The 18,059-nt window shown below is 44.0% G+C and overlaps 1 protein-coding gene across 1 annotated transcript in view; it reads left to right on the forward strand.

Annotated features, from left to right (window-relative positions):
• The window catches only part of CSMD1 (CUB and Sushi multiple domains 1), a 1,869,137-nt gene that overhangs the window by 891,848 nt on the left and 959,230 nt on the right, over window positions 1-18,059 (forward strand). Inside the window, exon 4 of the mRNA XM_049095299.1 lies at window positions 13,712-13,906. Within this exon, the coding sequence (XP_048951256.1) occupies window positions 13,712-13,906 (195 nt within the window). The remainder of the gene's footprint in view (window positions 1-13,711; window positions 13,907-18,059) is intronic.

Below are 18,059 nucleotides of genomic sequence, written 5' to 3' on the forward strand. Positions count from 1 at the left end.
CTGGAGCCCATCTCCACGACGCTGCTGTTTCCAGGAGGAAGGCCATCGTTCACTGGCCGTTGCCTCCAGGGGACAACCCCACAGCGCTGAGTCCTACCCGTCAGCGAGCTTTGTGGGACGAGAGAGGGCTGTGGGGTCTGCATCAGAGAGCAGCCTCCATCCCCGGGGTCTCCCCCACCTGCTCATCTCTATTACCTGCCCTGCAGGGTCCTGCAGGGAGTCGGGGACCTGGCACCCGTGTACCTGCACACACCGGTTAACTACTGCTGGTTCACTCCTCAGCCCAAGAATTAAATGTAAATAGTCACGCTTATATATGTATATGACAAAACGATTTTAAAACAAGCTAGAAGTAACTTTTGCATTATATATTAATTTTATCCATATGGTGGCTCCTTGTTATGATGGAATTATTTAAAACAAAAGATGTTCAGAAATGAGAAAAACTTGAAGTCTACTATATATTTATAAGTACTAAGCTATCTATAGTATGTGACAGAGAAACATGCTTTACCTTTCCCCAAAGATGCTCTTTTTAATAAAGCTTGAGCTATTAATATGAATTCAATCATGAAAAGAGCTTTTAGGTTCAAATGAATATGAAATCATAAATTAGTAATATACTAACGCCTGGTAAGCTGAAACTGCTTATGTCCATAACTTTAATTTAAGACTATTTTTAGAAGGTAATGGCCAGCACATAAAAGAAAAATTAAATCGGGTTGGACTGAGTGGCAGCCAAGAATTCATTAATTAGAAATAACATATAATGCCACATGGCTTTATACATTGTTAAGCCCCTTTTATTATTCTCTACACAAATGTCTTAACGTTAGAAGTGATTTTGTAGTTTAATCCTCATGAAACCCAAACTTCCTATCTAAATAAAATTATGGAACCGTTGCTTTAAAGTATCTGTTTTTCTCAAACGGGAATTTCATACGCTTGATTCGAAGGACTCCAATGTCTATTTTTAATGCAATTCACACGGAATGTGTGTGTTCGCGTGTACGTGAGTACAGGCAGGAGGGTCCTAATTTAAGAAATTAAAAAGGCGATAAGGCAATGCCCAGAGCCTGGAAGGGAGAAAGGCTGATGAAGGAAGCTGACTCTTAGCACGTCTGGACCTCACCTGCATGTACGTGATCCCGTCTCTGTGTTTTATAGGTCACTTGTGTTCTCGTGACTTATGTTAGTCTGTGGATCTTGCGGTTACTGCTTTGAGGGCCGGCTTCTCTCGCTAGCATCCTCCCTGCTATAGTCTTCCGGCAGCTTGCCGTCTGCCCCTCTGTCCCTGCCCCTCCGTCCCTGCCCCTCCGTCCGTGTGCAGCCTGGAGGCTCCTCTGAACAGGTGGCCGCGGGCTCTAGGGCCGGCGCCCTTGTGCACCTGCCACCCGCAGGCCCGCTGGCTTCCCTCCCCCTCTGCTCCACGTTGTGACTCAGGCCTCGGGAGCTCGGCAGGCTGCTCCCAGCCCCTTGGCTTCCCGCCCTGGCTGTCGCTTCCCGTGATCAGCACCAAGGCAGCAGCACCTGAGAAAGTGGAGCGGCCTGAAACGCTTCATGGGCTCACACCCCGTACGGCTGACAGTCGTTCCGTCGGCTACTCTTCCTTGAGGAAACTTGGAAACGATGACGGATGACCGATGACGGGGGTCTCCATCTCTATTCCAAGCAAGTCAGGGCTACAGACCGTGCACACGCAGCCTGGTGGCCATGAAGGGCACCTGGCGCGGGGCACGCTCCCTTCTCCCCCACCGCCTCTTGTCACCTGCAGACCATGCCCTGCACTATTCCCGTCGCAGCTTTTCCTATAAGCCTGGAGGTAGTTCACGTAAAACATGGGAAGTAAAAAAACCCTTAACTCTCGATGTTGAATGTGGCTGGTCTCAGATCCCATGGTGAAATTAAAAAAAAAAAAAAAAAAAAAGCCAAAAATTTTAATTTTCTTTAATCCCCGGGGCGTGGGGGTCAGCGGCTGGGAGCTTCTGGCCGAGGAATGGATCCAGGAATGGATCGCAGGTCCAAGAGGTGCCTGGTCTCAGGAGGCCCCATCCAGGGAGCAGCCCGCATCTAGCTCCCCTTAATGGGAGGCGACGCTGGGCCAATGGTGGGCCCTGGGCTGCCGGGGATGGGCTGAGGCCTTTGACATGACTGCGCTGACGACTGCTTGCTGCCCGCCTGGCCAGGTGTGTCCTGCAAGCCCTGCCAGGTAAGCGTCGGCACCCAGTGCTCCGAGTCTGCAGTTGCTCCCGGGAAGCAGCCTGCAGCTTTGCTCACGACCCTGGAGAAAGAGGAGGCCTGGGTCAAGGCCTGCTCCAGGACTCAGCTCCTCAGCATAGAACCACAGCGAAGCCACGCTGCCTGGTCCCCGGCCCTCCCTTCCCTGCTCCAGACGGGCCACTGGCCCCCGAGAGGTGGCCCTGCGGTCCCAGCAAGCCGTGTCTCCTCTGGTCAAGGACCACAGACTCGGGATGTCGGAGAGCCGGGTGGGGGTCTCCGTCGGTGCCCTTCAGATGGCGTCCTGCTAAGGCAATGCGAACTGCACTCTGCTTAATCTTTAAATCTCACCTCAATTTTCAAAGACGCTTTCCCAGATTCCCCCTCGGTGTTCACATGTTCCCGTTTGGGGGAAGTTTTGAGAGAGACATCAGAACCTACATACGTTAGAGATGCTTGCTGCTGTGCAGAATCTTCAACTTTATGACGGATGAGTCATCCTCCCTCTCATTGTGTTTGTTGCTGTCAAGACGGGAAAGAAAAATAGGATATCGCAGAGCGAGACAGAGAGTGAGATAGAGACAACGAGAACACAGTCATGGTTTTTCAGCTTTGTTTTTCTTTGTTTTTTTGTTCTTTGTATTAAACTATCCCCAAATTATTTTTTTTAAGATTGTATTTATTTATTCATGAGAGATACACCAAGAGGCAGAGACACCGGCAGAGGGAGAAGCAGGCTCCATGCAGGGAGCCCAACATGGGACTCGATCTCCGGACCCCGGGGTCACGCCCTGAGCCGAAGGCAGACGCTTCACCGCTGAGCTCCCCCAGGTGTCCCATCCCTGAATTATTTCTAACATTATTTTTTCTACTTAAAAGCTTTCCAATTATATCAACACCATTGTGACATGGTTGTATCCTAGGGTTCACCGAGGTGTGGGTTCACCTGTGATCCCTCAGCCAAATTCCCCAACCCCTCTGGTCTCACCTCCTCTGCACACACAGCTGGAATAATGCCTCTTTTGGAAAGTTATGAGGATTAACGATAGCCTCTAAAGAGTCTCCTGCTTCCATGCTTCATGATTGGCCTTTCTAGAAGTCTGTTCGAGATGGACATAGAGTCTCTTCCTTTGTTCAGGCCTTCACAGCTTTGTCTTCCTCTCATGGGACTTTGTACAAGGTTCTGCATGGATTCCGAGGACCCTGTGCTGTAGTCACGTGTGTATCCGTGCACGACCTCCCAGACCACGAGCCACCTCTGGAGCAGGATTTATCACCTCTTCCCACTTGCAACCTCATCACTAATCAGGAATTGAGACGCAGTGAGGCCTTCTTGGGGGAGGTGACATGAAACACATGGGCATGATCTTTTAACAGCATTATTGAGGAATAATGTCCATTTTCGTCATCGATGTTTATTCCTTTGGCTTTCTCTTCTCCACTTATTCCTGATGGAGGCCTGAGAGATTTGTTTGACATCTTTCTTCTTTTAGGTTATACATGCTGAATGCTATAAATTTCCATCTCAGCATGGTTTTTGATGCATCTCACAACTGCAGTTTGCTGTTTTACCTTTCCAGCCCGTTCGAATATTTCCAAATATCCCTTGTGACTTCTCCTTGAAGCATTAATTAATTGGAAGGTGATTGCAAGGGCTGTGCAAGCCTGCCATGTCCCGACTGATTTTCTGTATGCTCGCTCTTTCAATCACGAGACTTGTGTGGAAATCTCCAGCCGTAATTTGGTTTTGCGCATTGTGCTTCTTGCAGTTCTATCTGTATTTACTTCATGGGCTTTGGAGCTTTGTTATTAAGCGCATACATGTTTAGGATTGCTACGTTCCCCTTTCGTTCATCATGAAATAAGCCTCTTCATTCCTGGTAATAGTCTTTGCATTAAAACTGTTGCGTATGATATTAGCTTAGCAACCTGACAGTGCTTTTGATGAATGCTACTGCTCTTTTGGTTCTGCTTCCCGTCATTTCCCTTTTATTTACTTGTGTCTTTAAATCTCAGGTGTGTTTCTTGAAGTCAGCGAGACATTGATTTTATTCTTCAATCTCACTGTCTCCTCTACCTGCTTTTCTTTCCTGTGTTTAGTTAACGTGTCCAGTCTTTACTTGTTTGAACACATGGGATACAAGTATGATACCTGTTTTAATGTCACCTGCTAATTGAACCACCTGTGTCACTTCTGGCTAATTTAAAAATATCTTTTCCTCATTATGGATCGTATTTTCCTGGTTGTTTGTAAGCTTAGTATTTCTTTTTTTTTTTTTTTAAGATAGCTTTATTTATTTATTTATTTATTTATTTATTTATTTATTTATGATAGACATAGAGAGAGGAAGAGACACAGGCAGAGGGAGAAGCAGGCTCCATGCAGGGAGCCCGATGCAGGACTTGATCCCGGGACTCCAGGATCACGCCCTGGGCCAAAGGCAGGCGCCAAACCGCTGAGCCACCCAGGAATCCCCAAGCTTAGTATTTCTTGATTGAACACCAGACCTGGTGACACTTACTTTGCTGGGTGTGGGATATTTCTGTATTCCCCAAAATAGGCTTGAGCTTTCTTTTTGGATGTAGTTAAATTTCTTGGAACTGTCTGGTTCTTACAGAGCTTGCTTTTGAAGGCTGGATGAAGGGTGAGGGAAGTCTAGAGTCTGGGGCGACTATTTAAATAGATGGTCACTCCCCTAAGGTCTGTAGAGGTTGTGGACCTGCGGTTGCGTGACCCAGATAGGGAGTGTTGGCACCTCACCAGCCTCACCCTACCCTGAACTTGTGCTTGTAAGATTTCTAAAGAGTGACCTACGCAGCACTTCCTCTGGAGTGATCTTCTCCCCCACACCTGAGGCTCCAGGCTTCTCAGTACTCTGTTCTCTGCCCAGCGAGTGATGAAGAGTTCTGCTCTGGCTGCTGGGAACAGGCAGTGTGCTCCATTCTGTAAGAACTCTGGGCACCGTTGCCTGTGATCTGTTGGTCATTCCTTCACTAGCCTTGAGTAATTGTCCATACATAGGTGGGTCAGTGCTCACCTGGTATGCAGCAGGATCCTCTGCTGGTCTCTGGGGTCCTCCCTCCATCTGTGACTATTGGCTTCCTTGGCCTCTGTGTCTTCATTCAGGGAGACTTCCGGGTCAGCCTGGCTGTCCGTGTCTGTGCCTTGGGCAGGCAAGTCCCCCTCAGGGATCATGTTCCAGCACTGTCATGTCCAGTGCTTGGAGAGCCATTTTTTTCCCTATAAATTTTGACTATGTTTTTCTTTAATTTGATTAAGGCAATGGGGTAAACCCAACCCTGGATACCCCAGCTTAGTCAAAAGAGGAAGTCTTCTAGTGAGTTTTTAAACCTCCTTTATTTGAATTACTAAATGAGCCGTGACTGAGAACGAGTTTGGAGCCATTTCCTAAAATCAACTTAATTGAATTTGTTAACCACCCCTCATGGTATTTAGTGTGTTATTAACCTCTGGAATGGATATGTTATCCTCATTACATGAATATCATGCATTAGCTGGCAGAGTGGTATTTGGCATAGGGCAAAGGTCATTCTGAGCAGTTTTTGAGTTGTTGCTAGTTACCTTGCTCTCATTAAGGGAACATGGAAGAGGACTTGTGATCATATTTGTTTAAATTCCCTTTGCAGGTTTTAGAGCTACTTTCACCTTATCTTTACATAAATATTGAGACACTTGTAATCAACTGAACATCCGTTTGTTGAACATAAGCCTCACTTTGGGAAGAAGAAAGAAAAACGGTCACAATGATGATTTATAAGTTAGTGACCATGTCTGTAAATTTACCTGATAAATTTAATGTAGATTTCCTTTTTGACAATTCCATGACAACTGAGAAGTACATCTTGTGTTGTTCCTTATTGCTCTTTCTGTACGTCTGTCACTTATGATGATGCACTTTCAACCTTTGATATTACCAGGCATCCATGTGTCCATGACTGTTTCTCAGCTTGACTCCTGGGCTCTCTGTTTGGTCTGACTCTTAACTTTTGGTCATTTTTCTATTGAGTTAAAGGATTGCACAACTCCTTAATTTTGGTCATTCCAGAAGCTTTGACCCTGGGATCCTGACCTCTTTTCCTTCAGCTGCGTCCACTGCAACTCCTCCAGTCAGGAGAAACTTAGCAACTTCTCTGGTACTTCTTTCCTTGTTCCATGGACAAACTCCACAGATCTTAAAATAAAGATCATAAATGTTCAGAATGAAATTTATTATATTGGGATCCCTGGGTGGCGCAGCGGTTTGGCGCCTGCCTTTGGCCCAGGGCGCGATCCTGGAAACCCGGGATCGAATCCCACATCAGGCTCCCGGTACATGGAGCCTGCTTCTCCCTCTGCCTATGTCTCTGCCTCTCTCTCTCTCTCTTTCTCTCTCTCTCTCTCTCTCTGACTATCATAAATAAATAAAAATTAAAAAAAAGAAAAAAAAGAAATTTATTATATTGCATCATTGGCTATCATGGTCATATTTGTGTATTGTCTACAGATGGTCACCATCTATAAATTCTTCCTAAAGTTGCTGCTTCCTCCTCAATAGGTAACTCTTCATTTTTCACTGAAATATTTTTGTCAGATTTGCAGTAACTTGTACCTGGATTAATACCTGTGTTGTTTGGGATGGCAAAGGCCCAGATTAGCTCCAGATTAGTACCATTTAGACAACATCTGCCTTTGACTTAAAAATAGACCATGAGGGGCACCTGGATGACTCGGTTGAGTGTCTGACTCGATTTCAGCTCTGGTCTGGATCTTGCGGTCCTGAGTTTGAGCCCCGTGTTGAGCTCCATGGTGGATATTGAGCCCGACTCTAAAAAGAGAAAGGAAAAACGAAGACCATGAAAGGATCCATTGCAGAAAGTTATCTAATCACTCACATTATTATATCAAGCAAAGCTCCCTGAGAGATCAGTACAGATTTGAAGACATTTCATCTATACTATTTCTTTTGATGTTGACATGTTCATAAGAAAGTTTATTGTAGGGCTGAAGGGTAGAGATTCTGGATCCTACCATTAGTACTTGCCAGTTGGGTGGCTATGGAGAAATTAACTTCTCTGTGCCACAGTATCTTCCTCTATAAAAATAGGATAATAATAGTACTTCTTACATACTGTTAATGTACACAAAGCATTTAAAGCAGTGTCTAGCTCATGGTTTGTGCTGTATTACTATTATAATAAAGCAGGAATAATAAAGTAGAATTAACATGACTAACAATAGAACGAGGATGTCTTTTTCCTTGGCTTCCCATTGTAATGACAATATTGGTTCCCAAAGACGTTTTCTAGTTCTATTGTTTCTGACGCTGGTATATATTAGAAGCGCTGTATACTTGTAAATTTCTACTATTTTCCTCAAACTCCCATGATGCTTTAGAACTGGGAAAATAAGAATCATGAATGTATATTGATCTCTCATTCTGTTTCAGACTTCCTGCTAACTCTTCAAATTGCATTATTTCCTTTAGATTTCACACACACCATCTGTAGGTTTTACTTGTCATCCCCCCTTTCAAGACACAAACTGAGATGTCTGCACTGTCCTTGTATTGATCTATGGTCACTTGCTACAACTGCTTCCCTTAGAGATGAATTTTCCTTTCTAATTTGGCCAAATCTTACCACTTTTCACCTTGAGATACACATAAAACTCACGTCGTCTCTTCATTCACTACTATAGCTACTGTCACTTGTCAAAGTCCTAGTGTTCATGCAGCATTTCCCCTCAGTGTTTCTCCACCATGAAGAAAGTGACTCTGGAAAAGAAGGCGTTACGTTCTTGCTGCCTACTGAGCCATCCTCCTGGTCTTTCTCACGTCCCTGCCCTCTCTCCATCCTCTTGTTTCGGCAACCGTCCATGATTTAGAGAGTCATACCAAGAATAGACGCCCGATGTCAAGACTTGAAAATCTAACTTTTAAAGTGTTCCTGGAAATTAGATGACCCTATTTTTCTAATCCTTCCCCGAGGTTGCGGGAGGGGGCACAGGGCAAACGGTCCGTGGACACACACGTCTCATCTCCTTAGTTCACACTTGAAGTGTTTTATGTCATGTGGGTATTGGAAGTTTTATTTCCTTGAGCTGCAGAGAGACTCCCAGAAAGACAAACTGTAAACAAATCGTCTGACATACACCCTCTGGGACCCCGTTTCCAAACGATCGCGCCCAGTGACATTTCATTGATTGTGCACGAGCTGTGAAAAATGCTACCTCTCCTCTGATGAATTTGAAACTTCTGTGCACTAGCCTTTTGTCCCATTCATAATGAATATGAATGCTGTGTTTTATTTCAGCATTGTGCTTTTGCTCCTCTCCTGGAAACGGATAGGATATGACATCCATTTCATCACTTAAACAGTCGGGGTAAAGGTTGATGTGAGAGCCGAATGAAGGCCCTGAGCTGCGACCACACGCACTTGCCAAATCAAATGCATTACGGAGGGAGTTTCCATGAGTGTAGTGAGAATGGCAGCCTGTGTTTCAAGCCCTGGGTGCACAGACTTGGCTTCACGCGGTCTGGTGGAATGAGACCTGCCCTGAGAAGGAGGAACTGTGCCCAGAGCTCCTTTCAAGAAAGCCTTTCCCATTACCAAATGTATGCAATGGGTGCTGAATTCCCATTACCCAAATAAGAATTTCTTTCTTGAAGCATCCATGGGAAAGAGTGCAAATTACTTCAAGAAAGGATTTAAGGGAATTAAAATTAGAGTTCAAGTCAATTCAATAAGTATTTACTAAATACTTAATGTGTACTCATTACCATGGGAGACACAAAGGGACATTCACTATTTTCAGGGAAACTGGGTAAAAAATTAGTTAAAATGAAATTGGCAGAAATGCCATTCGGGTTGTGTTTATTTTAAATTAGTTTTTCCCAGCCCCTGGATTTTTGTGTGTTGGCAAGTTTTACATGTCTTTGTCTTAAATCTTTGCGTAGACCTATAATTATTTTCATCCATCTTTCAGAATTTAGGGTATTTTGATACCGTTTAAATGATTTGGATAATGCTTTTATAATGTGCACATTTTTACCATTTTGTCATTTGCAACTGGAAGAGAATATTTTCATTCATCCTCAGTTATTTCTATTTGTTGACAATGTTCACATTATTATTTTAGTATTGTTTTTTTCTAAAATCACGTTGATTGACAATAAAAATCCCCATTCCCCAAATCATAAATTTATAACTTTGTCCTACCAACCAGTGACTTGAAATTTTAAGTCAGTTTTTAATCACTTTCTCCTATGTGTAAAGTTATTTTGCTTTAAAAAAATGTTAATTATAAATTTATAACTTTGTCCTACCAAGTGGTGATTTTAATCACTTTTTCCCATGTGGTAAGATATTTTGCCTTAAAAAATGTTAATTCGTTTTAACTCTCAGAGTCCCATTTACGTTTTTAGTTAAATGTGGCAAAAAGTGTTTTAAAGTAACAATTTGTTGTTGTTTCTGAAATGTCACTTAATTCAGTCAGTTCTTGAAAACTCATTAGCTTTTGTCCGTTCCCATCAAGCTACAAATGCTATGAATCTTATATCTAGAAGAATACATGAGATACTTTATATTAATATTCATATTTACTAATTGGTTGAGTTCCTGCCGAGAGCTAGATGTTATTCTAGAACCATGTAGACATGGATGGAAGGGCAATCCAAGGTCTGAACTCCGAGCAGGTGGTTGCAGCGCAGCCCAATGAGAGTCACACGAGCGGGTATTTTGAGCCTCGCATTGTCTCCTTCAATCCTCACGTTGTCCCCTGTGAAATAAATACTGAAGAGAACACATTTTTAGTAGGTTAACAGAGCTAATAAGAGCAAAAGATGAGTCTTCAATCCACTTCTCTTTCCATTCCGTTTTGTTGTCGGTTGAAAACAAAGCCTTGCAACCTTAAGTGTTGAGTGAACATTTTCTGAACTTGAATGCGATTGTCAAGATGTTAAAATGAAGACGAACTCTGTAGAGAAGAACAAAAAAAGATGTTTATATCAGTCTAAGATGTCAGGGAACAGTTGACAGAAGAAAAGGAGTCTGGGGTAGCCCAGAAACAGGTTCCTGTCTCTGCCCAGGGCTTTGACGGGCGTGTGTGACACCAGCCCTCCCTGGGAGCCTGCAACTGCACGTCGCAAAGATCCTTTACATCATCTTCACTGTTCGAGAGGCGATGTGCACTGTAGGCCCGGCGCGCCCTCCCTTTCCGGCTGTTTCCTGGGGGGGGGGGGGGCATCACTTTCCACATCTACATTCTATTACATTACAGATAGCTTCCCTAGCCTGGTGACCTAGAATGGCCAAAATTATTTTTCTTTCTGAATCCCATCAGTTGTTTCCAAATACTGCATTCAACTCTTAAAAATTTTAAGGCATGGATTTTTTTTTTTTCCCCCAGAGGCCTACTTTTGGGAGATCTTTTTTTTTAGGAAAGATTTTTCCCCCCTTATTCATTTCAAAGCTCATGCAATTCCACACTCCCTAGCAATGACTGCACAGCTAGGTTTTTTTTTTTTTTTTTTTTTTAATTTATTATTTTTTTTATTGGTGTTCAATTTACTAACATACAGAATAATACCCAGTGCCCGTCACCCATTCACTCCCACCCCCCGCCCTCCTCCCCTTCTACCACCCCTAGTTCGTTTCCCAGAGTTAGCAGTCTTTACGTTCTGTCTCCCTTTCTGATATTTCCCACACATTTCTTCTCCCTTCCCTTATTTTCCCTTTCACTATTATTTATATTCCCCAAATGAATGAGAACATATAATGTTTGTCCTTCTCCGACTGACTTACTTCACTCAGCATAATACCCTCCAGTTCCATCCACGTTGAAGCAAATGGTGGGTATTTGTCATTTCTAATAGCTGAGTAATATTCCATTGTATACATAAACCACATCTTCTTTATCCATTCATCTTTCGTTGGACACCGAGGCTCCTTCCACAGTTTGGCTATCGTGGCCATTGCTGCTAGAAACATCGGGGTGCAGGTGTCCCGGCGTTTCATTGCATTCTGGAAAACTGTGTGGAGGTTCCTCAAACAGTTAAAAATAGACCTGCCCTACGACCCAGCAATTGCACTGTTGGGGATTTACCCCAAAGATACAAACGCACAGCTAGGTTTTACACATCTTCCCCTTCCCTTTTCTTTCCCTATAGTAAACAGGTAGTAGGTAGATACACAGGATGACGTTTGCGCACGCAGCAAGCAGCAACATCGCATGAGATCCTTCATGGTGTATTTTTGTTGCTCTGGTCTTTCAGTGCAAAAGTCATGTATGTTATCTGTCCTAATGCCAATCGTTAAAAATGATTTCTTGGGATCCCTGGGTGGCTCAGCGGTTCAGCGCCTGCCTTTGTCCCAGGACCTGATCCTGGAGTCCCGGGATCGAGTCCCACATCAGGGTCCCTGCATGGAGCCTGCTTCTCCCTCTGCCTGGGTCTCTGTCTCTCTCTCTCTCTGTCTATCATGAAAAAATAAATAAAATCTTTAAAAAGAATGATTTCTTGCTCTTTTCAATAGACAAGTGGATAGAAACGTTGAACCAGCCGCATTCAACTTTCAGAACGGCTTATGCGGTTTTTCCAGTCACGTGTTATGGTTCTCTGTAGCAGGGTTTACAATTTTCGATCGATTTACATTGATAACTCTTACCTCTGGGGAAGCAATATAACTGGACACATTCTGAAGTGAATTTATATGCCATCTAATAAGACGTCTTTGTGCCACTTAATGCAAATAATAAAGATCCACCCCCCCAAAAAAATTTTTTAAAAAGGCAAGAAGGGATTTGCATATTCTAAATATTCTGGGACCAGGAAGGAAAACACCAAAAGCATTCCTATGTACATGTCTCCCCACCCCAAGCTCTCTTTTCCCATTGGTGATAGAAATCCAGCCCTGCCCTCCCTGTCTCTGGCTCTCAGGCCCCCAGAGCCTCTTGGCTGGCAGGTGTCCTGGGTGGTCAGTGCGAGTGTCTCTCCAGGACGGAACTGAAACATTCCGCCTTAGAAAAGCCAGAGATGGTTAAATGCCAAATCATGTTTTTAAACATGATTTTAAATAGATTTATTGCCTTAGTGCTTGTGAAGTTAAATACAGACTTTCTTTTCAATGAAAGAGAAGATTGTAGATTATAGAGAATTATTTTCTATCGTGTTGTCAGATTTTTGCAGACTGGATTCACAAACTAATTTTTTTTTTTAATCTAGAACTGAGCATACTTTGACTATGTACACAGTAATTTCATAAACATGTCAATATTACCTACCTAAGTTGTGGTGTTTGTTTTCTAAGTGTTTCCACATAGCTTAGTCCATACCTATATAAGTAATTTTGTAGTAAAAATCATTTTAGACATCACAGATAGTCTCTCCCTATTCACTGGGAAAGTTTTCTTTCTCAGTTTACAAACAAAGAAAACAAGAGTTTGCACTAACTTTTTGTATATATCCAAATCCACCCCCCCCCAGGGCCTTGATATTTTTTTTTAAAAGGATACAGACATAAAATTATTTGTTTATTGGAAATGCTTTTTTGGGGGGGGGAATTTTTTCCTTTTTTAAGTGGCAATTTCCTTGGTTTATTTTACTACGTCATGAGAGCTCTTACTGATCTTATGCTAACTTTAAAGCAGAGAAATGTCGACAGCGACGAGCAATCATCCCCTTGATCCACGTAACCTAACGGTAAATCGGTGAAGATCAAAATCATGTTGTGAGTATGGACTGGCATCCTGTTGAGGAGGTTTCCAGGCGGTCGAATTAGGCAGAGAACGCTCTCGACATAAAAAGTGAGCAGGTCAAGAAAGACCAGAATCAAAGCTTTCTTACTGACTTGCTTTGTCAAAACTAACGGGTAAAACTTCACTGGGAAGCAGACCCCATGACCGCATGAAGCCCAATGGCCACGTCGGAATAGAATAGTCGTGCGTTTCTTTCTTAAGTCCAACAGATGAACGAACGAAATCCTCAATTTATTCTTTAATTCAGTTGTTTGCCCAAGAAACATTGATGAAACATTGACTAGCAACGCGTGTTTGGTAGCGCGGGTCCTGGAGTCAGGCCTGGGTCCCCCTGGCATGACTATCCATCCGGGCCTAACTTCTGAGTCCACCTTTTCCTCCCGTGTTACCTGGCTGCGAACTCCCTGAGACTCTAGAGTAGCATCCTTAGAAAAATATCCTAGACATCGTCGAGAACACAGAATCCGGGCAGAACTATATTTTCTCAACTGTATTTTCTCCCTCTTCTCAAACTGTAGCTATTTATACTCTAGAAGGATCCTTAAAAATGGTTGAACGGTAGATATTCTAAAACATGAACACATTGTCTCTGTTTATTTTTGGGGGGGGCAAAATGAAAATATGTTTATGCTCAATTTGCTAATCTGATAGATTCGCGCGCGGTGCATGTTTTGTGCTAAAACTCGATCTCAATAGAAAAATCTTTAAATTTTCTGTTTTTTTTTTTTTTTCTTTCCATAGTTTTACCTAGCCACACGTGTGGAAACCCCGGGGAGATCCTGAAGGGAGTTCTCCACGGAACGAGATTCAACATAGGAGACAAGATCCGGTACAGCTGCCTGTCTGGCTACATCTTGGAAGGCCATGCGATCCTGACCTGCATCGTCAGCCCGGGCAACGGGGCTTCCTGGGACTTCCCGGCTCCGTTTTGCAGGGGTACGTACCACAGCCGGGGGTTCGGTGGCCTGGACCCAACTGTGGACATGGCCTTGGGGCTGATGCTCTAACAGCTTCCGCTCAAGGAAGAGAACTCACGGCCTGCTGGGTCCCGCCAGGCCAGCGCCTTCTGTTCCTAGAAGTCATGTCACCTGTACCCCAAGAGGCCATGGGGGTCCTGGAAAGCCAGTAACAGGCATAGATGTGTCCTTAAATATCCAAATGTTTCTTCATTCTGCTTTTCAGACTCTATTCCCTTTCCGCCTAATGTTATCACTTGCTGTCACAGCTTCCAGGCTTTACTGTTCGCATTTATATCCTTCTTGATGCGACGGCTCCTTTTATTTTTTTTAATCTTCTCATTAAAAATGACAAACACCATCGTTAATTAAATTATCCCTTTTAAGGACTCTTTGGGATTTCTTAGGACTTTGAGATAAGGTGGTCGTGAAAGGCTGTGCCCTATCCAAGTGCTCAGCGGCATGATTCGGGGCAAGGTTAGGATTACTTTCCCGACGCCCTGTGACTTTTACCTTCTTCCATAACTTTATTTTACTGATCCGGTAACTTTAGGGAAGAGCTGACTGCAATGCTTAAGTTCTGATTTTCTGGAGAGAAGCTCGACTTAGGTTTTCAAAACTAAAAGTGTGGCCAACATCTATTAAGTCCTTAATAAGAGGGCAGAAAGCGTGCCGAGGGCTTTACTCGGATCACAGCGATGCTCTTCACAATCACGAAAATAATAACCATAAACACTCATTTAACAGATAAAGAATCAAAGTTTCTATTTTGAGCAGGTCCCAGAGATAGGCAGCACGTGCTGCGTTAGGACTCACACCCGCGTCTGGCTTCTAGTCACACAGCCGCACAAGGTCACAGCCTCGGCCACAGGACCTCACGGAGCAGCGTGTTGTCCCCTGTGCGCTTCTCGTTCAGTCTATGCTACTTAATGGACACTTTCCTTTTAGAAAAAAAAAAAAAAAGTGTTTTCTGTTCAACGTTGTGGTGTCCTAAGATCTCTCTGGTGCTACATTCGGGCGCGATGACCTGTCGCTAGTGCCACCTGCGACCTCTGCAGGTGCTGCCGGCAGCTGGGCCGGACCAGTCGCTTCACCTGCTTCGTGTCCTACCTGTGCAAGCAGGTGTCTCATCACAGGCTCATTCTGTAGCCGAGGAATCTGAAGTTAAGAGGTGTGACGGGGTCAGGGTGTTCTAGCTCGGAGGTGGTGGGGCTCAGGCGGAGCGTGTCCAACGGCTCCCCCACCCTGGAGGGAATCCTACTGCCCACGTTTCCTGGTGCTTCCTCCAGAAGTTCTTATTTCCTCTGCTCGTTTCTGAACCTGTCCTCTCTCTGTCTCTCTCTCCCTCCCCCTTCCTTATCACTACTGATTATTCTCCGTTTTGTCAAAAGAATGGTGTGTGTTAGTTTTTTTCCAAAATGAACAGCGGAGAAATAAAAAAAACAGCAGAGCCAGGCAGTAGGTTCGAGAGTGCTTTTAATGGGGAGCGCTCCCGGGTGAGGTTCCATGACTCGGAGAGGTGGCCCGGGTCAGGGAAGTCGCACCGGGGTTGGGGAGTGTGGGGGGTTTTAAGCCTTACTGGTTCCGGGTCTGGATCTGGGTGGGTCCCTTGCCAAATTAGGCAAGGGAACACCATGTCCCTAGGTGATTGGCTGGGGGTAGGGATAGTATAGACGATGGGGGGTGGTCCCTGGCTGGAAAGTCCTGGATGGAAAGTTTCAGTTTCCAATCTAGGCTTTGATTTACTGGAGTTGATGTGGTGGTCATGGCTGCTTTGGCGGGAAGATCAGCCATTTTGACCCAATTTGAGATGTCCGCCATGGTGGGTGCCCCTGTCTCTCAGCCAGCCCAACAGTGTGTACTCAAAATCAGGCCTCCCTTCCATTTGCCTTGTTTTGTCATTGAATCTCCTCAACCAGCTGGTCCCACCTAAGGACACTGGCAGGGGGTGTCCCAAATACATGCCCTCTGCCTTGACCTCCCCAGTGCGCCCTGCACTCGGGGCAACACTGGAGCTCCTGCAACTTTGGCCTCTTGTGCCCTGTGCGCGCTACCTTTTCCTTTTCAAACTTTCGTTCACCTCTGTTCCCACTCTCGGTCCCCACTCTCAGTCCCCTTATCGTTATTTGTTCTTTTTACCTGGACCCCCTCAGGTTGGTTACAGGAGCTCCATGTGAGGAATGCCACATCCATCCTACACCCTCCTCCTGGGTGGCTCTTCCCAGCACCCAGCTCCCTGGCCACCTCCCTCTCAGCCAGATCCGTCGCTGATGCTACAGGAGCCAAGTGCCAAGTCTTCCTCATGGCTCCGACGTGTCCCAGGGTCACCTTGGTGTAACTGAACAGCGGATGGCACCTGCCAGTGTCCCCTGACACAGACTCAAAGCATTTCTGCCCCGTACAATGGTCCTGCAGGGCTCAGGGGGCCGGTGCTCCTCCCAGCCGCTGATGGTAGGCTCCCCTGTGCTCTGCAAGAGCTGGAGGGCGCCCTGGACGGAGCATTTACACCACAGAAATTGGCAAACCCTACACACCACGGCCTTGTTTTTGGTTTACTTTTTTCCCCAAAGAGTTCCTTCCCAACATATCACTCCATGCTCAATCCCAAAGTTTTGCTGTTTTTATTCTGTTACACAGTTCACCTTTTCGCCCTCCACAAATCTTGCTGATTTATCAAGTTTACACTTAAGTCCAAATTTCTGTCATTTCTTACACTGTAACCTCTTTTGGGATTTTTTTTTTTAAGTCCTTCTGTCTATAGTGCTTATTTTGTTGCTATTTTATATTTGAACATAACGTCTTAACATGGCTTCCTGAAGGAGCTTCGAACCTCCCAGAAGACAGTACATAGTCATACAGACTTTGTAGCCAGACCCTCGATTCCTCGATTCCTCTCTACATTAAAATGTAGCCTCGTCTACAGCGCTTTCCCCTTACTGCTGTACCCGATTCCCACAGTCAAGAACTTAATAGAGGCATAGACAGATGTCGAGTATCCCATAAGGAGTCTTTAATCAACCTGAAAATGCAAGAAGTAAATATTAATAGTAGCCACTACCACTTCTTTCTTCTCCAAGGAGTTTTCTTCTTAATTGAAGGGTCTTTATTTATTCCACGACTATAAGCCTTATAAAGTCAAAGTTAATATAATAATACACCCAACAATCATTCTTAGTCTGTCACCAATTTATTAAATTCCAACTATATTAATATATTTTTGTCAGCATAAATATTTTGTCTCCTTTGTTACAGATGATTACATTTATAGTTATATTTTGCTTATATTATACTTATATTTTGCTTTTCCCACTGCTTGGGCTAGTAGCAAATTCAAAGGGCATTAAATTAGATATAATTGTTTTATGAAACAAATCTGAAAGCTGCAACAGTTTGTCATTGCATTGGATAACTGAATCATAAAGAAAATCAATGACCTAATTCTTATAAATGTGTAGATATGGCCTATCTAGGGGAAACATAAATGGATTTCAGTAAAGTGGGCTTAGATAATTTATAAAAATGAAATGAGTATATTTTCTGCTTCCCCAGTGTTCTAGTGATTTAGTTCCAGGAATCACTGGAGGATTCTTCTTGATAGCACTATGAACGGTAACACCACTAGATCCCATTACGATGACTTTTTGCTAGTGTTGAAAAATTAAAAAAAAAAAAAAAGAAAGAAAAATTTATGTATAAGTCCAAGTGGCAGTATCTAACCTGAACATTGACACCCAGAGGTGTGTATCATTTCTGGAGTCATGTGATATTCTTTAAAGAAAGAAGGTAAGAACCATGTATTCAATAAAACTAGTACCTAATAAACTGGAGACCAGCCCGCTCTGCTTATAACTGATTTCCTCTAAGTCCTCTTATAACAGCAACAAATTGACTTCTTTCCAGGGTGAGGTTTCAGGGTTTCTTATTCTGGAGGCTCCCCATTTCAGTCTTCCTCATTGATCTTGGAGTTTTCAACTTAACATCAAGAACTTCCTTAATTTCACCCCATTAACACCTATGGTTCCTGTTGTCTCTTTTAGTCTTTGCAAAGATGTATCCTGTGTGGGCAGGCACGGTGCCTATTTAGAGGAGAAATTAAAAAGGGCGGGGGGAGAGAAATAGAACCAAAACAGATG

This window comes from Canis lupus, chromosome 16 (assembly GCF_003254725.2).
Source record: "Canis lupus dingo isolate Sandy chromosome 16, ASM325472v2, whole genome shotgun sequence".
Classification (NCBI taxonomy): domain Eukaryota; kingdom Metazoa; phylum Chordata; class Mammalia; order Carnivora; family Canidae; genus Canis; species Canis lupus.